The sequence below is a fragment of the Talaromyces rugulosus genome, chromosome I (genome assembly GCF_013368755.1).
Source record: "Talaromyces rugulosus chromosome I, complete sequence".
NCBI classification, from domain to species: Eukaryota; Fungi; Ascomycota; class Eurotiomycetes; order Eurotiales; family Trichocomaceae; genus Talaromyces; species Talaromyces rugulosus.
The window spans coordinates 284,973-308,361 of NC_049561.1; the positions used below are offsets into that span (position 1 = coordinate 284,973).

At 43.0% G+C, this 23,389-nt stretch overlaps 5 protein-coding genes across 5 annotated transcripts; 2 read left to right on the plus strand and 3 right to left on the minus strand.

Moving 5' to 3' along the window:
* Positions 1 to 677: 677 nt before the first annotated feature.
* TRUGW13939_00088 (uncharacterized protein) lies at positions 678 to 16,472 on the minus strand (the record flags this gene model as incomplete). The annotated part of the gene is made up of 6 exons (XM_035483303.1): positions 678 to 863; positions 930 to 1,408; positions 1,480 to 1,746; positions 3,924 to 3,935; positions 10,130 to 11,758; positions 11,813 to 16,472. The coding sequence occupies 6 exons, from the start codon at positions 16,470 to 16,472 to the stop codon at positions 678 to 680; spliced, it is 7,233 nt and encodes a 2,410-aa protein (XP_035339196.1).
* A 271-nt stretch (positions 16,473 to 16,743) lies between these two features.
* Positions 16,744 to 17,485, plus strand: TRUGW13939_00089 (uncharacterized protein; the record flags this gene model as incomplete). Its single annotated transcript, XM_035483304.1, has 2 exons — positions 16,744 to 17,215; positions 17,295 to 17,485. 2 exons carry the CDS (start codon positions 16,744 to 16,746, stop codon positions 17,483 to 17,485), a joined length of 663 nt encoding a protein of 220 aa, XP_035339197.1.
* Positions 17,486 to 18,170: 685 nt separating this feature from the next.
* Positions 18,171 to 20,428, minus strand: TRUGW13939_00090 (uncharacterized protein; the record flags this gene model as incomplete). Its single annotated transcript, XM_035483305.1, has 4 exons — positions 18,171 to 18,718; positions 18,767 to 18,929; positions 18,983 to 20,176; positions 20,249 to 20,428. 4 exons carry the CDS (start codon positions 20,426 to 20,428, stop codon positions 18,171 to 18,173), a joined length of 2,085 nt encoding a protein of 694 aa, XP_035339198.1.
* Positions 20,429 to 20,584: 156 nt separating this feature from the next.
* On the plus strand, positions 20,585 to 21,067 carry TRUGW13939_00091 (uncharacterized protein; the record flags this gene model as incomplete). The annotated part of the gene is made up of 1 exon (XM_035483306.1): positions 20,585 to 21,067. One exon carries the CDS (start codon positions 20,585 to 20,587, stop codon positions 21,065 to 21,067), a length of 483 nt encoding a protein of 160 aa, XP_035339199.1.
* Positions 21,068 to 21,903: 836 nt separating this feature from the next.
* TRUGW13939_00092 (uncharacterized protein) lies at positions 21,904 to 23,263 on the minus strand (the record flags this gene model as incomplete). Its single annotated transcript, XM_035483307.1, has 3 exons — positions 21,904 to 22,265; positions 22,320 to 23,116; positions 23,172 to 23,263. The coding sequence occupies 3 exons, from the start codon at positions 23,261 to 23,263 to the stop codon at positions 21,904 to 21,906; spliced, it is 1,251 nt and encodes a 416-aa protein (XP_035339200.1).
* Positions 23,264 to 23,389: the final 126 nt, after the last annotated feature.

Here is a 23,389-nt window from a genome sequence, read left to right on the forward strand (position 1 = left end):
ATTTTTATACGTTTACTTATATCCATGGAAAAGACGACACTTTTTTAAACCCTCCTCGAGCTCAAGAGGATTTGATATCCCCTTTCAACATCTTTTTTTTCTCTCGCTTTTCATCGTAAATATTGTGTCTTTTATGCATTCGTGGCGTTTCCCCTAAAACCTAAAACATTGAGCGAGAGGACAGCTATTGATATAACAAAAAAAGGCAAACTGGTTCTTGATGGATATCTATGTGCACGCAAAGGAAAGAGCCATGGCTGCTATTTTTCTTCTTTCCCTCTATCCGACGGTTATCAGGGGGGTTGGTTCTTTTATGTGAAAATTTTGGAAGAGAGAACTTCAACATTGAAAAATGTGAACTATCCTTAAAGTTTATAAATAAAATGAAAATCGCTATCATGCCATGAGAATGTTCAATGTTGTAGAACAATAAAACTAAAAAGGAGAGAAGCTATACACGTTTGGAGCATAATGCTGGCATCAAGATATTGAAGTAAGAACATTAGGTCATATTTTCGACTTTTCACTTGTAGACAGAAGTCTCGTCTCATTTCTATCATCACTTTAACCAAGTCAGAAAAAGTAAACTTCCTCTCCTTTTAATTATTGCACGAATATACATGTAAGAACAACCAACGTTTATCTCAGAGAGAGAGGAAGAGAACAGGAACTACGCACTATGCAAACAAATACTTGGCCGCATGCTCCACGTGGTCATCCGAAAAAGTCGCCATGAAAAAATAACTATGATCGTAATCTGGTTGATACCGCACGTTCAACCCGGTTACCCCGGCTTCTTGCGCTGCTTTTTCAAAGGTTTCGGGGAGTAGTTGGCCCTGTTTGTAGAAGTTGTCTGCCGTGCCCTGTACATATACATGAATGGTTAGCTTCAATGTTTCTATCTGAAAAAGTGAAAAGGGGGAACGTACGACGTCGATGAGAACGTTCAAAGGTCCCTTCCATTTCTTGACAAGCTCGGAAGCGTCGTGTTCTTTCCATTTCTCTTGGTTGTCCTCGCCAAAGTACCCATTGAATGCCTTTTGTCCCCAAGGACAGTTGCTTGGGTTTGTGATTGGAGCAAACGCACTGACCGACTTGTATTTGCCGGGGTTTCGGAGGAACTTGGCCAGAATGTTATTTTCCACATATTCGTTGAAACCTAGTTTGCATGTAATGAGGAAACTTACAAGAGTAAGGGCGCCATGCCCACCCATACTATGCCCAGTAATACTAACGCGCGAGGAGTCGATTTCCTTGAATGCTTCAAAAACAGTCTGCGGAAGTTCCTCTGTGACGTAGCTGTACATATTGTAGCCCTGGTCATAAGGCGCCTTTGTGGCGTCAACGTAGAAACCAGCGCCAGTCCCAAAATCGTACGCGTCGTCTTCTCCTTGGATTTTCAACCCTCCTGTACTTTCGTCAGTATATTCTTTTTTACAGGAGCGGGCGAGAGAGAGAGAGAAGAAAAGGCTATCATACGGGGACTCGTGTCAGGGTACAAAACTGCAATCCCATGTTTACTCGCTCCATGCTGAAAAAATCCCTTTTCCGAGCAATTGTCCGCCGTGCAGGTCAGACCAGAAAGATATATGAGCAACGGCACTTTCTTGTCGGGCTGCGCAATCGCCTGCGGAGGCAGATACAGGTTGAAGTTCATCTCGCACTTGGTGGTTGTCGCATTGTGACTGAGTTTGAGCAGTTTGCCGCCAAAGGAGGCAATTGAGGCTTTGGTTGTGACCGCCATGGCTTTTTTTTTGAGTCAATTCAGATTTTATATGAAGCGAAATCAGTGTTTCTGGAAGGTTGGTCTCAAATGTTGGGAAAGAAGGGAAGAATCGACAAGAAAAACGACGCTCTCTATCATAACGTCAGAGCAGTCTGCGGAGGTGGGGACTCGCCGTGAGGGGCACGTTATACTCAAGGGCAATGAGGGGAAGCCGTCGGAGCCAGTGAGGGGCATTTTTACCCAAACAGGCAACTAACATATTTTATAAGCACCGCGGGCCACATAAGCGTGCCGGGCCACCCTTCCAATAAAATCGACTTACATTGACCAAAATGTAACGATTTATCCTATTTACTATATAATTTCTATACCAAATTGTTCGGACAGTATATGTAAATATAACCAACCTGGTTATAATTAGAACAGGTCTGCAGTACACGCCTGCATGCCCCCAAAACGACTTTCAGATTAGGCAATTATAAAGCTTCCTAGACTGTCAACACTGCTACAACAATCTTACAGTCTTTGGAAACCGTCAAAATCCTAAGCCTATTTATAGGCCTACCCTAGGTTGTACGCTTTTGCTTCTAATAATTGTTTGCTGCTTATGTGACGTGCCTTTTCCAAAGATATTCGATTCCTATCTAGGGGTGCGATTCTCTAAAACAACAAGCATGGGAAAGGAATCTAACTACCAGGACCTGCGGGAAGGTTTTATCTTGTGTGCTTAGGTAACCAGCTTGACCCCTTATGGCCCCAGGATAAGGTTATCCCCAGATCTAGCACCACAGGTTAGAGTTGATACCCTTTCTGCCTAAGGCCTCCCATCTAGCTACAAGGCCACTCCTACTCTTAGGAATAGCCTTAGACTCAGCCATCACATTACTCCCCCCTTTAGAAATACTTGCCCTTAAGCGTTGATTGCTAGTCTATTATTATCTGTATACTCTTCAATAAATTGATTCTTCTCTATAGCTTTCATCTATACATCTAACCAGCGCAGCAGACCTAGCTTCTTAAGATTGACATTATAGAATAATTTCAGCACCAATAAAACGTTCAAAAAGTATTCTGCTGGATACTATACTAAATCTAGATCCCTGTCTAGCTAGCTTACTTAATAGCATAGCTTTTTCCAACGCATCCAGAAGTCCAGGATCCTATTAACTTCCTATTCCAAATTTCCATTGACCTAGAGCTCAGAACATTCCTTTTCTAATTGACCAGTGAGGGGCTTAGTTAAAGTGGTGTGGCGGAGCTTGTCTAAGGAAAAAATACAGTATATTTGTATACCCTATAGCAAATCTAATTTAAAGACATGTCCTATTTTATATAGTATTTTATATAGTCTTTTAGACTAATAGCCCAGCTTCCTATTTAATTATTCTATATTCCATCCTTTATTACTAATATAGATATGATCACTAACTCTAAAGTCTATTTCCTATCTACACTTGTTCGCTTGCTATTGCTGTCTGTCTTATACTTCTATAATATTATTACAGGCGTAGTCCTATATACACTCTAAATACTGTATCTATACTCAGGCTTCCTTTTTGTTTAGTATATAGCTTCTAGGCAGTGTTAGTAGCACCTAATCAAATAATATCTAAGAAGTATAATCTTTTTCTATTTTAAATAGGGACATCCTTATAGATTTCTATAGCAGTGACGCAGCTATAAAGTTAATGATTAGTAGGTACTCTAACCAGTCATCTATTACAAAATTAACATATAGCTATAGCTGCTACTAAAGATACTGATTTACTATTTCTATTTATCTATCTATCTAGGTATGCTGTGCTGTTAACAGCTTTACCTTAATGTAAAGGATTTAGCACGTCTCTCCTCAGAACTTAGAGATAAACTAGCTTCTTTAGTCTGATACAATGCTGTCTAGCAGGCCTGTCCACAGGAAGATATACTGAATCTATAACTTTGCTATATCTCTAGCTGTCACCTCCTTGTAACATAGTATAGAGACTAGTCTTTTAGTCAAGCAGTCGATAGTGACAAAAATGTTATTAAATCTCTATTTGTCCTGGGGCAGCTCTATAAAGTCTATTAACAAATACTGCCAAGGTTGTACTAGGATAAGTAATAGTTAGAGGAGTCCAAAGACTCTATTTCTACACGTGTTTGTCCTCTTATATATCTTGTAATTATCTACATACTGATTTATATTATTACTCTATACCTTCTAGTAGAACTGTTCTTAGATTAGCTTCAGCATTTTTGTACGTCCTAGATGCGTTGTTATAGATTATTAATATACTTTATCTAGCAGTTATACTTATAAATCGTCCTTCTTAGGAACATAGAATCATTTATTAAAAAAAAGTTGTCCTTTAATCATCTTATAGCTCTCCCCTTTCTTTAAGAGTAAGACTTCAGCATCTTTCTTAGCCACATATTCCTCATTAACTGCCAATATCTTAATGATAATATCATCTTCTACAATTAAGATAACCAGTTCTGTATATACCATCTCAAATACAATCTTATTATCAATTTTATGCCATAACAATAGTGTTTGATTCTAGTGATCAAGGTTTTTTACCTTTTCATCTTCTCTCTAGATAAAGATGTCCGCCAATATATTCACTTTTCTTGGTCAGTATCTGAGTACAAAGTGGTATTTTTCTAAGAACTCACACTATTGGGCTTGTTGGGTGTTCAGAGCTTTAATAGTCATAAAGTACTTAAGAGCCTAGTGATTTGATAGAACATCAAAGGACTTCTATCCTCTCAGTCTAATTAATTTAGACTTCTATTTCCTTAGAGCCTTTATTATTACTAGTAGTTCCTTATTATAGATATCATAATTATGCTCAGCTAGGATTATTAATACAGAGTAGTATGTGATTAGATGCTATTTCTTATCCTCACACAGTTAAGATAGGACTGCAGCCATTACTCTGTCTGACGTGTCTGTTTCCATACAGATTTGGCAATTGGGGTTGTAATAGGCTAGTACTAAGGCTTTTGATAATTTCTTTTTTAGATTTTTAAATGCTTCTTTATACTTTTTATTCTATATAAATAGAACATCAGTTTGAGTGAAGTAATATAATAGCCTTGCAGTTCAGCTGTAGGCCTTTATAAACTTCTAATAGAAGTTACAGAAACTAAGGAATGACTATACTCCTAAAACTGTCATTAGCATTTTCCAGAAAAGGATAACCTTAATCTTTGCTAGGTCGACCTTTATTCCCTCTGAGGTAATAATAAAGCCTAGATACTTGGTCAATATAACATAGAACTCGTATTTTTTGATACTAGCTTGCAGTCCTGCCTCTTAGAGTCTCTCCAACACCTGTTATATATATATCTTATGCTCTAGCTTATTCTTGCTATATATTAATAGATTGTTGATAAACACAATCACAAACTAGTCAAAGTAGTCTATAAAGATATTATTAATCAGTCATTAAAATATTACTGGTCTATTAATAAGGCCAAATAGCATTACCTTATACTTAAAAATGCTATACCAACAATAGAAGATAGTCAGATCTATGGAGTCTAGATGTATTCAGATTTGGTAGAACCCCTACCTAATATCCAGCTTAATAAAGATCTTTACCTTACTTAAGCGCTCAAAGACTTCCTTAATAAATGACAGTGGATATTAATCCTTTCTGGTCAAAGCATTCAGCTTACAGTAATTAACACAGAAGCAGAATCTACTATCAGCTTTCTTAACTATAAGGATTAAAGATATAAATAATATATTACTAAGGATAATAAATCCTTTATCTAGGTTATCAATAATATAGTCTTAGACTACTTAAAGCTGTTCCTCTGACATTTGATATAAAGGATTATAACCCAACTCTAGGTCCTGATTTAATTTGATTTTATGGTTATACTTCTAGTGAACTAACAACTTATCTAAACAGATCTTTAAGAAGATATTAGCGAACTTATAATACTGATCTAGCAGCTACTATTTAATCTCCTCACTTTTAGTTGATTTAGCCATTCTTTCCTTCTTAGTTTCCAGCGCCTGCTCTATCTTGTAAAGACTAGTCATGAAGATATCTGTAGTCTTACTTTTTATATAATAATAGAATCCAGCAGCTCTAATAATTATTATATCTATTCTATACATCCTTCTTTCTGAGCGTTGACAATGTAGGTTTCTCGTCAGACTAATAACTGGTGATACTTCTTTAGTACTGCTAAAGGGTTTTGTGGCATTCTCTAATCATAAGGCTTTCTCTATTTTCTGCAGTTCTATCCTTGATTGTGTTTTTTGTATTCTTTCTGTAACTGTAGGTACTTTCCTTTGAGGTTCTAGTTATAAGAATAGGACAGGTTCTTCTATTAACCGATCTCAGCGCTCTATATTAGCTTGATACTTGAGATTGACTAGTCTATTTCTCTTTAGTATTGTTTTTAGCATATGAATGAACTACTCTTTCTCTATTTAATCTTTAAGAGATACATCCTCCAGTCATAAAAGATAACAGTTTCTGTAATCTATTAATATATTATACTTCTCCAGCTATATATAACCTAAAATAACATCATAACAGCCTAGTTATACTAAGAGAAAGGGTAGATACTGCTATATCCAGCTATTAATAACCAATGTTAAGATTATGAGGTATGTGACTGGTTCTACTGTCTTTTTATTATACCCTCTTATCCTACAGAGTTCAGAAATAGGTACTGTATATGTCTAAAAGTGTTATATAAGCTTCTCTACTAAAAATATATCTAAAAAGATAAATCTGTTGACTCTAGTATCAGCTAAAGCTTTAGTATAAATTGAATATCTATTCTTAGCTAGCTAAATAGATATAGTTATACTATCCTTTTCTTTTCTTATTAGCTATAAAAAATCTAAAGCTTCGTTATCTATATTTAATGTACCTAAAAAAGAGACTTTTCCTAGATATAGATATTTTCTAACTCCTTATCTGTATTATCTTCTAAGGCCTTTAGATCTAGAACCTTTTTCTTAAGAGGGCATTTATTAGTATAATAACTACTTAGTTTATAATTAAAGTACTTATCTTCACTTATTAGCTTTTTCTTTTTTTCCTAGAAGAGCTATAGTTAAGAGGCTTTATTCTTCAGCTTTAATCCTCTAGAGGTATTCAACTGGTGGCCTCTCTAGCTATAGCCTTTACTGCTTCTAATCCCATAGCTACAGACGTGTTATTTCTCTTCAGTGATCTGCTTGAGATAATTAGCAGTAGTATAGCATCCTTATATAAAGGTCTAGTATAATACTATTAGGTCAGTACTTTCCTTGATTATGGCGCACTATATATTGAATAAGAATTTGTGATAGAGTTCCTTCTTCTATTCTAATAGAGTAAGGCCAGCTTCTTAAATAAGAAACATGAATTTTGATAAAAAGATCTAAAACTTTGAATCTCTTATTATTAGGCGACGAAGTTCCATCTTCACATTGATCACACGGTTCTTGTCTATGTAGATTATTCTCAGATACTTGAAGATATCACTAACATCCTAGTAATATTATGCTGAGTCTTTCTAGAATTGTGGGAGTAAGTAATTAACCACTTTTTCTTTACATATCCTCTTCACATACGCTATATAGGCCAGGGCTGTTGGATAATAATTGGTATTAGCTTCTAACTTGTTCTTAACATCAATCTCTTATAATTTATACTTAAGATTGATTCTATCTGATAGCAGCTAGCCATCTAGCAGCTTGATAGTCTTCTTCTTATAGTCTTCTCTAACTAGAAAGATATTGGCAATTGCAGTATCACACTCCATAATCAGTTTAGATATAGCCTAGTGATGGTCAGTTAAGTTACTCTTAAGGTTCTAAATCTCCTCTCTCATAGAATCAATTTCCTTTGTATTATTATTACTAGACTCAGCAAGAACCTCTTCTAATCATTTCTTCTACATAAAGAGGTATTAAAATAAACCTTTAAACAGATCTCTAAAATCACTTCTACAAAGCTTAAGAAATTCATCCTTATTAAATAGTCCTTTAGGAATATCTCTAAGCTTCAATTCTTCAAGATTAATAGTCAAACAACAACTGGGCTCTTTTATATTATTGTTGCTGGTGCTCTTGCTATACTAACATCCATCAACAATACTTAGTCTTACTATTATACTAGCTCACAAGATTTCCAGGTTTTAAATAAAGATAAATAAAGATTTAAGGTTAAAACACTGACAAAGCGTTTATTATAGCTGTATAGACCATACTAAATATAAAAAGATTAAGATAAAGAAAAGTCTACCCTTAATTAGAATACTGACTATAACTAAGTGCTGGTTATACTAGTCATAAGAAAGATAAAGATAAAATATAGTAATACTTATTATAATATAATATGCCTTTTCCAAAGATATTTAATTTCTATCTAGGGATGTGATTCTCTAAAATAATAAGTATAGAAAAGGAATCTAACTACCAGGATCTACAGAAAGATTTTATCTTGTGTGCTTAGGTAACCAGCTTAACCCCTTATAGCCCTAGGATAAGGCTATCCCCAGATCTGGCACCGCGGGTTAGGGTTGATGCCCTTCCTACCTAAGGCCTCCCATCCAGCCACAAGGCCGCTCCTACCCTTGGGGATAGCCTCAGGCTCAGCCGTCACACTTATAGATTATGGTTTTCTTGTGTAAAAATAGTAGTAGAATTTATTACTAAAAAGTAACCTTTTATCAACTGGTCTAACGCGCGCTTAATGAGCAAATTTAGATTAGCTAAATAATATCTTATAAGTCGCTCTATTGTTTTTATTTAGCAGATCAGGTTTTTGATATTATTTAGTGTTTTTGGTGACCAATTTGCAGAGAAATGACTCATATTTAGAAGAATAGATATTCACAATTGAATGTTAAGCTTAGATAGCACACATTCTCAGTTAAATAAAGAAATGCCAGTCGCTGCAAAACCGCTCTTAATATTTTATATAATATAGGCTTTATTCCGAATTTCCAAATATATTGTAAGAAAATCATCTTTATCAATATAGTTGATATCATAACACATCCAGTTCTTAACCGCCTGCCTATATAAGCGCTTAAGAACCGTAAAAACATCTATATCAAACAGCTGAAGCAGATACAACAAGTATAGCAGTATACATATAGGAATAATATCATTCATAGCACAGTACTGATCAAATTTAGATGTAAGATGGCTGCTATATCTATTAAGAACTAAAACATGGTACCTTCTAACTATAAATGGTCTTATATAAAGGTTAAATATTTTTTAAAGCTATTTAATCTTAAGTTCATCAGACATCTAACTATTTAAAGACTTAGTAATTAACTAATTAGAAGATAAATAGAGTAAATTATACCAGTTAAACAGCTTATTAACTAACTTCAATATAATAAGTGAAGGCAACGCGATCCTATATGTACTTATACATTCCACAGCTGTAACCTATTCCTAATTTCTAGACTGTAGCAGATGAGATTTCCCTTTACGATCAAAGCTACATACAACTTTTACAGTAAATATAATACCTATAGAGAATCTAGTCTCATTAAAATTCCAAATATCTTCTTCCTAGATCCTGTACTCGGCAAAAACATGCTTAAGATCATTAAAAAAGCTATTAATTATCATTAGATCCTCGCATAAAACACGCTTATAATTATACTTACGAATATAACGAGTCTGGAGGTTATACTAATATTTTAAATAATTAATTACCCAGCATTTACCAACAGTAGGTGGTAAAGTAATAGAATTATATTTTATAAGTAAGCAATTAGCTATTTGTTCAACCATTGACAGCCTAATAGGGCAGCCTTGCTTATCTATAGAAAGAATCTATTTATAAAGCGTAATTTCTTCAGTTTCTAACAATTTAGTGTTGTTTAGACGCTTATATAAACAGTATAAGCAATTCTTAACTCTGGCTTAAAATATCAATCTTGATATACTAAAAACACGCGCTGCTTCACATACACTAGTAATTTGTTCTTTTTTCAACGCGTTCATAGCAAGCTGAATTCTTCCTTCATTGTTTGATGGGATTTTTGCAGCGTTCTGAGACATATTGGTGTGGTGGCGCGATTTTCAAAATTATGTTGGGTTGAAACTGGGAGGAAATTGAGAGGGTGGCCCGGCACGCTTATGTGGCCCGCGGTGCTTATAAAATACGTTAGTTGCTAGCCCATTATCGAGCATTCTGCACACGTATTTATCGTTCAAATGTTAGTATTGAACCATTTGAAGTCATGAGTAATTCGGTATTGATAATTGTCAACCGCGAGGCATCGCTCTATGCAAGCTCATAAGAACGAAATCATTATTGTACAAACAAGCCCTAGAGACAAGGTCAAGGGAGCTGGGTATAAGCATATATAAACAAAAAACATCTAACAATACATCTAGAACGCCACCAATACTTTATCCCCTAAGGTATACAGGAATACCATAAATCACAGGCGCCGCTCCATTCAAATACTTCAATAAACAAGAATCTCGAGATGTGGCAATTGCCTCGTCCAGTGCATGAGATTCCGAGGTAGGCTGAGCCCGAGCTACCTCCTTTCCTTTAGAGCTCTTCTTCGATCGAGCATCTTTTCGCGTTTCTTCCTCCTTGGGCTCGCTCGCATCTCGCTCGAGCAACCCCCATTTCTCCAAGGTGCAGTTGGCAAATCGGTCGATGTCTTTGTCAGTAACATCCCACAGAGTGGCCACGAGAGCTGGGGATCCAGCTTGCATATAGTTCATCGGTGTGCCATATGGCTCCAGTTCTCCGGTTTCCGTCAAACATCCACTGCTGCAACCCATGAGGAAGGTCACCGCACACTTGTCGAGCCGTTTAATCGTGCGACCCCGAATGTATTGGGCACCACTGCCATGGCCAAAATATAAGAAGATATCTTTGTCTTTTAGCGCCGACTTAAACTCCTGCTCACTTGGAGCGCGTTCGGTGATAGAGGACCAGCCACTCAACTTCGACAGCTCCTTGTCGAATGTGTTCTGTGTAGTCTTCAGGTCCCCACTTGGGTTTAGGATAGAGGAACCACTGTTGCGATTGACGTAGAATTCTTCGCTTGGTTCTTCCATAGTCGTCCTGAATTGAGCAATTCTTTGGCGAAGACATTCCAGAGAAGGCATGCGAGATATAGGAAGCCCCTGCAAGCATGGCAGTGACTCCCAAGGGAACGAATGTAGTGATTTATCGAGAACTAGTATCGTATGGTTCGGAGGCTCGATGGTTTGCGGCGTGCTGCTTTTGTACGCATTCAACGCATCAAGTGTGTCAATGACCATCATGTCAAAATCAATTTCATCATAAGCATTGCGTTCTCCTTGGAATTGAAGAATATCGACAACAAAATAGAGCAAGTCGGTAAGAGAATCTTCCGGATTCTCTTGTTCGTCGAGATCCTTGAGGCCAACAAAAAGCCCAAGCACGTTCTCGTGGACCTTAATTTTCTCTTTCTTGTTCCCATGCTTTCGTCTCGAGGGTAGATGCTTGTCCAAGACTGCCTCAAACGACCTGGCAAATCGCGATAGTCTCGAGGAGTCTCGAGGGGTGGGGTCGAATATACCGCGGAAGCCTCCAAGCCATATGTTTTCCATGTTCTCCAGGAGAGTTTCAAGTCGCCGATCAAGGGTTTCACGTGTAGTCCACCAGTCCTTCTTAGACTGTCTGTCTACCCGAGTTTTGGCGTCATGGGCGCTGGCATTGGCAAGTTTGATAATCTCTTTCATTTCGTTCTTGCCCCAGTCGAAGGTGAAATCGTCTTCATCTGCATCCCCTTCGTCACCTCTTTTAAGCGGTAACCGTAAAAGGAACGGTGTATCGCCTTGTCGCATTCTTGAGATGACGAACTCCGTGCGATCAGAATTGAGTGAAACAGACAATACATTCCAGTCGTTAGGTAGAATATCAACATAGTCTCGTGAAAAATTCGTAATAATATCTGACCTCCCTTCAAAGACATCAGACGTGAATGACGGCCAGCTCGTCGTATCTATAAAGGCGGATAGCTTTTTATCTATACCGATAGCAAGTCGTTCGCGATCAAAAGCAGTAATTCGTCCAAGTTCTAGGAAAGTTAGATAAGTTGCTATACTATACAGCTTCGTTTGGGGCTACTTACCATTTGCGTTTACTGGCGTAAGAATATCTTTGTCCACAAGACCTGGCGTTGTTGCATGTAGAAGCATAGAAATACGACCCATAAGACATGATGCAGCGTGACCCTCAATTGTTGATCCGGAAGCTACAGCGCTCTTGACAGTTTCGCTTATAGCAATCTTGGCGTGACTCATGATTTTTGCGATGTCGGCTTCTTCATTGACAGTTTTGGTATTTCGACCACGTGGTTGCTTGGCTGTTGATTTGGACCTCTTGACTGGTGCGGTTTGTTTTGTAGCTGGTGACTTCATGGCCTCAATAACCGCTTCGATTGAGGGAACAGATAGGGTGGACTCTGGAAGGACACAATATACAGCATGAGTTGCGATATTTTTCATCGCATCGGCAACTATATGCTCTACCTCTTCAATTTGAATTGAGATTTGACTCGCCGTGGGAAAAGGGCTTGCTCGAGCAGCCTCCAACAACCGTGACGCTTCGTCTAGGTCCTGGATGGCCAATAGATTGTGAATTTGTTGTCTAACAATCTCGTTCTTCAAGTTAATAATAGATTGCGAGTAGACAGATGTTTTGGAAGCGACGGTGTCTAGTTCCTCTTTGAGCGCCGACTTCGAGGGTGTCTTGGTTCTTTGAGAACGACGAGTTTTGAGTAGTTCACTTTCTTTCTGCACAGAAGCTTGGCGAATCTTAAGATTAGCCATTTTGCCCTCCAGGCTGGTGGTGAGTGGCTTGATTAATAACGACGAGTCCAACTTGACTTCAGAGACTCGATCAAGCAAAGTGCTGGCGTCTTGCAACAGGCGCAAAGCTTTATCGTGCTCCCCCTCACCTCTGCTTAGGGCGGCTAAACTGATCTTTAGTTTAACCATCTCTATACTGTTAACCAGGTTTTCTGACAGTTCCATCGCAGCTTGGAGAACCTCCTTGGCTTCTGATAAATGATTGCCCCGGATCCACTCGAGCCCCAATTCGGCTTGACAAGTAATCAGGCGAAATGAAGCTCCGAGAGCTTTGTTGACCTTCAAGGCTTGTTCGCCATAGTATATGGCGTCTTGAAACAGTCCGTTGTGGGCAGAAAGACGCATGAGGTTTAGAAAGCAAGCATTGTGAGACGCGACATGGCTCCAGTAAACAGCTCCTTCTACAAAGTTGTAGGAAGGTGTAGTTACAGTGCCAATATCCAGGTTTGCCACTCTATCGATGACGAGGTCCATTTCAGACGTCTCTTTGGTTGCAAGTTGATCTGATTCTCTTTTTCTGTCAGATAGGCGTTCCAATTTGGCCCACAGACGCATGCTTAGTCGGACTGATAATTTGGCATAATACAATGCCGTTTCCAAATTTTGTCGGTGGTAAGCAATACGGGAAAATAGCAGCGTCCCGTCAACAACAAGCCGTTCCCATCCAATCTTTGATTGACTACGACTTCCACTCGGGTCAGTTTCACTCCCTCTGGATTGGTAGAGTTGTTGAGCGGAAGCTAAGGCCTGTTCAGAGCTATCTGCATCGCCGATTTCCAAGTAATATTCACTGCGCGCGAGATGGTAAGATACCGAGGCATATATCGAGACTCTGTGACTGTCAATGTATTGCTGGGCGCGGTCAAGTAATTCGATAGAGGTTTTGCAATCTCCGCGACGACAATACTGCAATGCGCAATGAGACAATGTCATCAAAATGGATGATTCATCGAGGATCGGTTGGAGTTCAAGAACATGAAGAATGATTTCCGATGTTGCCAAGTAGAGCTTCCAATAACCGCGAGCATCTAAGTAATCGGAAAGGGCCTTGACTTGAGCAATCCAATGATCGCAGTCATCAACAGCGGAACCGAATGATTCTGGATTCCTGCATTTTCGCATAGTCGATGCCCAAGATGCGACAATATCTCGCAATTCGTCTAGCTCAGGTTCCCCTTTATGGAATGAAACGGCAAGGGTAAGAGAGTTCTGGATGTGCGGTAGAAAGGGCTCCAGCTCTGCGTCTTCTTCGAGTGTTGAGTGGCTGTACATGTTAAGTTCAGCGTCTCGGATCAAAGACTCGGTCACTACGTTTTCAACTGAGTTTGGATGATCCAGGATAAAGCGCAGAACAAATCGGATTACACGTAAACGACGAACTGGATAGTGCTCCGCGGAATAAAGGCAGAGAGTCTCAGAGACAAGCGTCTGGAATATCTCACGAAAAGGTGTGGTGTCAGCCTCGTGGCTGTGAGTTTCTGCAAGAATGGCCATTTGCCATTCAAACAGGGTTCCTCGTTCTTCAGGAGACAAGGCTTTATTGTCAAAAACACATTTCTCGTCATTTTCAGGTCGTCGTACTTGCACTTTAAGGTATGAAGAAAGAACGCGGCCAAGAATGAAACCGGGACTTTGAGAATCGTGAGGATTTAGTGGCGGTTTCCCTGTGAGGTATTCCATGTGTTGTTGAAGTACTCCAGAGTCAATATGCTCTTGCGTTGATCTCTCCAAACATGCCATGGATTTCGCACCCATTCTTGCCTCCAAGTACAGATGCCCAAGTCGTTCAAATTTCAACGCAGCAAAACCTGCAGCTCTCTGAGCTGGTGGGCAAGTCTGCAACAAACTGGCTGATTGATCGAGCAACGGAATAAGCTCTTTATAACCCTGACCTGCTTCCTTTTCTTTAAGGTACCGAGACCAATAAACATTAGACAGTTTGACAATCGCAGTGCTCCAGCTAGCCTCATCATCTGGACTGTCGTCGTCGATATTCTCAAGATTGTTCAGTAACCGGCGAGAGTCAGAAAGAATTGGCTGCAGATACTCCCAATGTGGCACTTGCCGTAAAACCGACGTCTTTCCTAATGCAACTGCGGAGTCCACGGCAGCAAGTATGATGGTTTTCATCCTGCATAGCATAGCCTGTAATTGAGATTTATCTCCATCTTCGTCTGGGGCTTGTCGGCCGATGTATCGTCTGAGAAAGCGGATAAATGCGTGTAGAAAATCCACGGTGGAACCGATGACATCGTCGTTGCTTTTCGAATTAGACGAAATAAACTCTCCCACATTTGCCATGGCCAGCTTCTTCAGTTTTGCTGATTCGACGACAAGCTCCTCGAGGTCATGAGCACTTCCTTTGTTGGAGGATTTCAATCCTGCCGCCGCAGCCGAAAGAGATTTCGATACCACATCCAGTGAGTAACCTTGCATATTTCGACAGAGGCATAGATGTATAAATGCAACTCTGCATTGAATCACGTTGATTGCCAGGGGCTGCTCTACCGCCGCTGAGTCAATGGCGTTGGAAAAAAGCTTCAAGGCATCCTCTAAGCAAGAAGCGTCCTGGGCGATTCGTCCTAGCGCCAGGTTAATTTTCCATGGTGTCGCTCCTTTTTCAACCTTATCTTTTTTCATCTTAGACTTGAGGCGTTGCACAGTTGTGTATATGGTGACAAAATCCGATCTTTGGATTTTCAACCCGCTCTTGGAGAATGCTTCCAGAGAACGGAGCACGGGGTCCCAAAATTCACGCTTTTGTTCGATATTGTGACCGGATAACTCCCAGGCTATCAGACGGACTTCCATAGACGATAGTTGTAGAGTGAGAGTTAAAAGCGATTGGGTGTTGCGTTTCGCTGAGCTAGTGTTTGTGCCGTTTGATTTTTGCATCAGAGACGACAAGGATGAGATACTGTTGGAGAGAGAAAGCAACTGTAAAGCAGCTTTTTCTTCTTTGAGATTTCCAGTTTCCAAGGATCGTAAAATGATATTAGCCGGACTGCTCGAGTTTGACAATGCAAGAACACTACATGTTTGTTCCACAGTCGATGTTTTTGCCTCTGAAAGGACAAGTTTGAGCACAGTCGACTGAAATGGAACCAGAACATTCAGGACCGGGCCTGCATTTCCAATGTTTTGAAACACTAATAATTCAGCCGATTGTTCTGTCCCAAGTGCTTCTCGTTGGGCGTCGCCGACAGAACGGGAAGTTGCCTTCTTTGCACTATTGGTCGGCTTCGATTGAAGAAAGTCTTGTAAGCGCTTTTTCAGACCTTTCAGTTCTCTATAAGCAAGCTTATTCAGGCCAAGCGCGATCAATCTTCCAGCAACAACACAAGCGCCTTGTTCAAGCTGTATATTCGGATAACCGTTGGCCCCAGTCTTATCGTTCTTGAGGGTGCGAAGATTGGCGAGAGCGAGACTAGCACATTCGGAAACCGACACCACGCCTTCAGCAGAAGAATCCGTGGCGGTCTTATTTGTTTTCGATTTCGTGGGGGTAGAAACGATCTGGTTTGGTGATGCCGGTTTTAAAGGAGACTTTTGTGAAGCCAATGCATCTGACAACGCTTTCGAAGCTGCGTTAAATACCTCTGTGGCTAGGACCAGCCTCTCTTGCACCGATAGCTCATCGTCGTTTTTAACGTCGTCGGAAGACTGATAAACAGCCACTTTGGCGGCAATCTGGCGAGTCGATTTCGTGCGGGTGACGGTGTTGGTCGCAGATGCTGTAGTGACGTTGGATGATTTTGTTGTTTTGTTATTTGGACGTCCCTTTTCGACAACGGGCTTTGCGCATCGTAGCAGCGATTGCAGAGACGACACGGTGGATGGTGTACACGATGCAGCCGATTTGACGGCTTCCTTGACAGAGTCCACAAGGGAAGCATCTGCCGGGGCTGTTTTCAGCGCCATGGTTTGGGGTAGTCGTTAGTCGTCATGAAAGCCGCAGAAAGGCTGGTTAAAGGTGTGATAGTAGTTCGGTTCGATAATTGACTGGTGTGTTGGAGATCGCGAACCTCGCCTTAACCCAAACGAGCGGTTGCCGGGACGACGACACCCCGGTCGCTGGTCGGGAAAGAGCCGGCACGGGACGCTAGTCTTCTTTAGGACTCGGGCCTTGGACGTCAGTCAGTGACAGGCGAAGACTGCGCATTTTGCGATAAAAAAGCACAGTCTGTCCACCATGAGCGCCCTCACGATAACCGGCAGACGCTCTGCCTTCTTGCTTCCGTCCATATCACCATGGAGAACCCTCCAGCCGTGCAAAATCACGATCCCAAGCCCTGCAACACACGCACGATTACGCTCCACGACCGAGTCGTTACCAAGAATCGCCCAAACCTCATTATGGACATCAATGGTTCCTAAATTCCTGAGAAATCGCGGGTCACAGTCAACGACAGAACAGAAGCAGTCGGCGACTTCGGCGGAATGGAATCCAGCAACGTTTTACATCATCATCTTCATCCTCATCGGCTCGCAGGCCATTCAGATGCTGGTCTTGCGAAAGGATGTTGAGAACTTCGGCCGACAAGCGGATGCGAAAATACGGCTGTTAAATGAGGTTATCCAACGAGTGAAAAATGGAGAGGAGGTGGATGTTGAAAAGCTACTAGGAACAGGAAACGAGTCGAAGGAGAGAGAGTGGGAAGAAGGTTTGCAGCTCCGCCCAGTCCTTTATTCCCTCTCTTGATGCAGCGATCAACTAATGTCCTTTGCTTTTGCTTTTGCTAGTTCTCCGAGAGATCGAAGAAGAAGATTCATTGTGGCGCCAAAAATCAGGCAAATCCTCAAACCCTACGACCGAGAATAAAAGTCAAGACAAATCTCCGAAATCGACCAGAAACGATTCGGACCAGCCTCAAAGCGCGAATAGCGCCCATTCTTCAGCAGACACTACTGCTAAGGAGGCCCGCTTTTACTAAATTGACGCTGACGAAAGTAGCTTCAACTTTAAAAACAACATTGAACTTGATACCCTTGGTTACTTCCTTTTTTTTTCTCCCACGAATGAGTCTCAATGCGACTCTAGTGTGTACATATATTAGTCTTGTAAGATAAGCTGCATGGGAAAACACTCATTATATACCAAACGAATGGCCCTTTGATTTATGCTCTCTCTAACATCAAGCAATGCAATATATTCATGAGGCAAACAAGCCACTTCTATCCGAAGCTGAAACACCGTACTCTTTTTTGTACAGCCGACACAAGGACAAGGAAATTCAAACAACCCGAGTCTAGACACACCCATCTATGACAGCCAGGGTGAAGTGCTCTAATGTGCACAGTCTATGTGCCAGAGGAAGAAAAAAAGGGAGCAATGAACAAGAAAGGTGCTCGCTAATAAAAAAGAGCAAAGAATTCCGAGGGAATTTGCTCATAGTCGAGGAAAAGGGACAAAAAGGCCAAATCTAGGGGAAACCTGTAAATGAAACCAGGGGGGACAAATAAAAAAAAAGTCAACGGGAAAAGGATATGGAAAATTACAGTGATAAGATGGGACAGGAAGGGCAAGGATTAATCGAGCCACTGTCCCATATCGTGACAAGAGACGCCGCATTTCAACAAGGCTCGACTCTTGAATAGTCAAGCCATTTTTTGAGAACTCTAGTTCTGAGGTCGGCCGAATAGCTTGGGTAGTGAGGCACCCTCGGGAATTCTGATGCGACCAAAGTTCTCATCCAAATCGAGGATCAACTTGAGTGCGTTCCTTGAACGAAGGTAAGGCAGCGGAGCGCTAGTCGATGGCACAGAGGAGGTTTCCACTGTCGACAGAGGGGGAGAAGTATCTTCGGAGCCAGGCAGAGGCAGCAGCTTCTGCAAAACTTCATAGGATGCTAGAGTGAAACCGAATTGCGGGGACGAACGGACGACACGGGCTGGACCACCCTTGAAGAAAGCCTTGAGTCCTTCTTCCTTCCATATCGTCGAGGCAGCGTGACGCAAAGAGGTATATTTGGTCTCTCCCTTCCGAGCTTCGACCTGCAACCGGGTCTTGATCACATCGCACGGGGTCGTAAGGTACGCCGCAGGCATACCAGCAATAGCACCAGCGGTAAGCAATTGGACCACACCAAGCTTTTTCGACGGCGACTCTCCAAAGAAGTCGGATTTCAAGTGTGCATAGGTCGGGAAGTAAATAGCGGAGAAAGGAACTACCACAAAGTTAGTATTGTCGCGGAAAATGATCTCGGTTCACCTACCATCACGAAGGAGACAGGCACTGGCGCCCTTGTATAGACCCATCAATCCCAGATTTCGTACAATCCACATTGCCGAGCGCCTTGGGGCTCCTTCCACGCTCTTGGCAAGTTCACCCTGAACCTGAAGACGGATCTTGACAATCTCCAGGGGGTTGGTGAAAACCTAGACACAGTTTAGAAAAGCTCGTTAAGGCGAAAACTCTGTTTTTCACTTACGACTTGGCATGCACCAGCAGAAGCACCAGAAATAACCTCCCAAGGCAGTGTGATTTTTCCACTGCCCTTATCGGTAGAATAACCACGGACCAAGTCGTTGACTGTAAGCTTGATCGCCTTTTCAGGGGCAACACCGATGAGCTGGGGCAGAACACCAGAGTATAATCCTAGGAAACCTTCATTCCTAATAACCTTCTTTGCGCAATCAAGTGAATTGTTGTATAATCTCTCACCAGGGCGACCACTTCGCTGGTTTTGCATACGGGTCTTGACAAGGTCGATGGGGTATACCACGAATGCACCAAAAGCCCCCGCAATACTACCTAGGGCAAAGTGATGCGCAGACTCCAACACACTGTGTAACAGGGATGAAGTCTTCTTGGCGACTTGTTTGGCGGCAGTGTCAGTCGCCAATGACAAACTGGTCTCGGCGGTTTGCCACGATGCGTCAATCACTTTGGCAAAATCTTTAAGCGAAAGCCGTCCGCTGGGGGCATCCAGACCGGCAAAGTGGAAAAGAATGTCAGCTTCCATTGGGGTAAACTGCGAAAAGCGGGTGATACGAGCAGCCTCGTTGAGAAACTCGGTGCGGGTGATCTTGCCGTCAGGGCTCTTTTTGGTCGCCTCGCGAATGATGACATCGATGATATCCATCTCCCGGATGATATTCTGGAAGGCGCGAACGTTGGCATAAGAGATCTTGCTCCCGGTGGAAATATTACACAGTGTAGGGAGATGCTCGAGGAGATAATCAGACAGCTTGTGTCTGGACGTCTCCAGGATGATGCGTTGGAAGTCCTCTGGCGCAATGTATCCGTCTCCGTCTTTGTCAAATAGATGGAAGGCCTGGCGGATGCGCTCGCCCTGGAGACCGCGCAGCATCTGGGCGAATTGGGGGTATGTCATGTCATGGCGAGTCTTCTTCCTTCCAATGTACAACGAGGCCCATTCCGAGTTCCAGTCGAATGGGATGCTCTCGTTCCCCTTGTTCTGGTCATAAAGCTGTTTGAAGGAGTCGAACTTGACGGCACCGGTGCCGTCCACATCGAACAAGCGGAATGCGATCTCGTATTCAGCGTCAGGCTTGGCGAGGAGGTTCTCGAAGGCGGCCCAGTCGGTGATGTTGATTCGGCCAGTCTTTCGGCGGTCGGCTACTTGGAACAGAATTCCGTATTGATCACGTCTGATTTTGTGCTATACGGGGGGGGAGCACAATCACAGGGTCAGCGGGAAGAAGAAGATTTCGATCTGCACTGTTGCACTCACGTAGTCTTGGTTGTTGGGAGCGATGGCATTAACAAAGTTGTCTTCAGTCATGTAAAGCTCTCCAGAGGTCTCATCCTTCTGGGCATGCTGGATGAAGTTGGCTTTGATCTGATGCGACAAGCCCAGCTCCTCCTCGGTGCCCACAAGGGTGGCCTTGACAGCCTCGGTCACCTTGGTCATTCTCGTTGACAGTCGAAAGCGGCCTGCAAGGGACGAAGTACTGTCGATTCAAAGTCCGAGTTTCTGATGGATGCGATATGAATAATATGTCCGACGTGTCCAAGTGGCAGAAAACAATGGGGGCTGCAAGTGCACAATAATGCGGCGCGGCTCTCGATGGAAAAGCGATTGACAGGTGCACAAACGAAGGCTCGCCAGATACAAGGGCGACGGAGGAAGAATTGCGTCGAAAAGAAAAAGAAAGAGAAAGGAGCGCAAACAATAAGCACAAGAATCGCGTGGGGAGGTGGTGAAGAAAGAGGACAAAATCTTTTTAGGGCCGCCGGGGGGGACGCAGCAGCAGCCAGCCTGGGCGGTCACCGCCTTGCGCGCCTGGCGTTCCTGGCTGCGTCGACTTCGGCCTCGTCGCCGGGGCCCGTCTGGTCTTGGCTCTTGCCTCCTGCTGTCTACGATGCTACCACAGACCACGCTGTTTGTCTACAACCTACAACTGCTCCCCGATCACGGCCATTGCACGACTTTTCCCATGGCCATCGCGCAAACAATGCAGAGACGAAGCAGCGGAAAACGACGAGAAACGACCGCACTGGCTGTCGGGAGTCGGCGGTCAGCCCCACTGCGCCGGCGATCGATTCTTGATCGACTGAGATGGTACAGAGTATGCCACCCACAGCAGCCACGATTATTACTATCATTATGATTATGGATGGCGTGTCCGACAGCTTTGGGAAAGGTCATCGCCAGCCACGTCCCATTCACCCGTCTTACTTGGAGATTATGGTCTCCCCGATAACAATAACGAGACGCTCGCACGAGAGGCTGCCAAAATCACAACTGATCACATGAGGCCCCAGGAGCATGCATACTAGAGTCCAGAACGGACAAGCCGAGCGGGTAAAAATCGATCTCCGGAATTTTCCCGGATTCTACCGACCGACTGAAATACTGTGCCTGTCCGGCCCGTGTGTGTCCGGCGTGGAGCAAATGCGGGTCAAAGTTGGAGTCGTGAGGGGGCAACACATTCCTACCTTTCAAATGAGAAGGAGAAATGGGAAGAATAATCGCCTTGGGGTATTCGTCTTGTAGAAATTTTGACGAGAAAGACGAGCAACTACGCGTTCATTCTCGCTCATGGAGTTCAAGTAGCCATGCTCAATGAGTAATCCCTCGGCGTACGTTCTCCACAGTAAGCGACAGTGTGCCAATTCAAAATTGACCCCCAAATGGCTGGCATTAAAAAGAAAAAGAAAAGAGGAGAAAAAAATGCCATAGTGCACTCCGGATAAAAGGAATCATGCTCCTTCGGAATTCTTCACCGAAATGTGCTTTCGGTGACGGGTGGGCCGCTTCGTGTTCCCCGCACTACTCCAACACTCTTGGTCTTGTATATGCGGATTGGAGATGCTCAGTCCTTCCAACTACATTATTATTTCTCGGCAGGACTATACATATATACAGCTGCCTTCTATGCGTGATCACGTCCGCCGCCGTTTCGACCTCCGGCGAGTACCCGTCGTTTCGGCAGCCTCGACAACCAGCTCCTCCTTCGTATCGCTATCATCGTCGGGTGGACGTTTCGTAGTAACTATAGAGGCTGAGGCTCTCTGACTCTCCACTGGCGCAGCGTCATCTTCCTGCTTGATCTTGACTTCGACCTTCGATGTCAGCCTTTCCGAGAAACTTCGGAGATCTGCAGTGAACAAGACGCTGTGCGCCCATCCTGCCTCTTGACCCCATAACTTGCGGAAATGGTTTCCAACCGCGTCATACGTAGCTTTCGTTAACGACTTGTTGCCGCCCTTGCCAAATTTGTAGTCTCGTTGTGCGATTTGCCAAACTGCACAGCCTTGTTAGTAAAAACAAAGAGTAATCCAAAGGGCCGCTTTCGTACCATGTGTGTCGACCGGCACTGCTTCTCCCCATCCAAGACCCATCAAAGAAACACAGTCTGCAACCTTTGGCCCAACGCCCTGTAATTCCAAGAGCTTTTCGTGGGCATCGCGATAACCCTCTCGACCCTCTGGTTTCATGTCACCGCCGGGGGAAGGCTCAACACCGAACGCCGGGCTTTCCGGATTCCGCAGCGAGTCAAGCCAACCCTTTTCTCGGTCTTTGGCCACCATAACCGCCGTTTGGTAAATATATTTGGCTCTGTATCCGAAGCCAAGGCCCCTCAGCCGACCCTCAACATCCTCCCCAGTCAATGCCTCTGGGCGAGGGAAGTCGTGATACGAATAGCCGTCGATTGTTCCCACTGGGTCGCCGTAGTTTATGCATAACTTTTCCACCATTTGCGAGATCCGGGCAATATTGTTGTTGCTACTGCATATAAACGACACCAGTGCCTCCCAGGCATCCTGGCGAAGAATGCGGATCCCCGTAAAATTTGGCGCCTTCTTCTTGAAATTCGGGTCTGAATCAGACCATTGTGTATATAGCTCGGTCAGATTGGATGTAAGGTTGAGGTAATGGGTGACGATGGCCAAGGTCTCGTCTGCGTTTGAATCTTTCACAGGAGAGTCCGATTTAAGGCCTGCGTGCGAAGAAGGAGTCGATGCCGGTGGTGTTGGAAGTGTGGGTTGAGGAGCGTATGATCTATAATACAAGTGCGACGGGTCTTGCTTGAGGGAGATGATGCGTCCGCGGAGAACACATCGCCATTCGTCGCTTTCGGGCAACTGGCGCCATCTGCATGCGTTATTTAGATGCTGTTATAAATGGCAAGCGAGTGTCTTTTACTCACCTAAAAGACTGGCCACATCTAAGAGTGGTGTTGATGCAGAGCTCACTCAGGCTGATGGGCAGTTTGCGCCATTCTGAGAAAGCAGGAGACATAGTGTAATGAGCGTCAGGGTCAGACATTCACCCCATAACGAGTGCAAGGTGAAATCACTGAGCGCGACAAGATTCCAGCGCCAATGCCACGAACAGAGGAGGTGTTGAAATCAGATAAATAGCCCG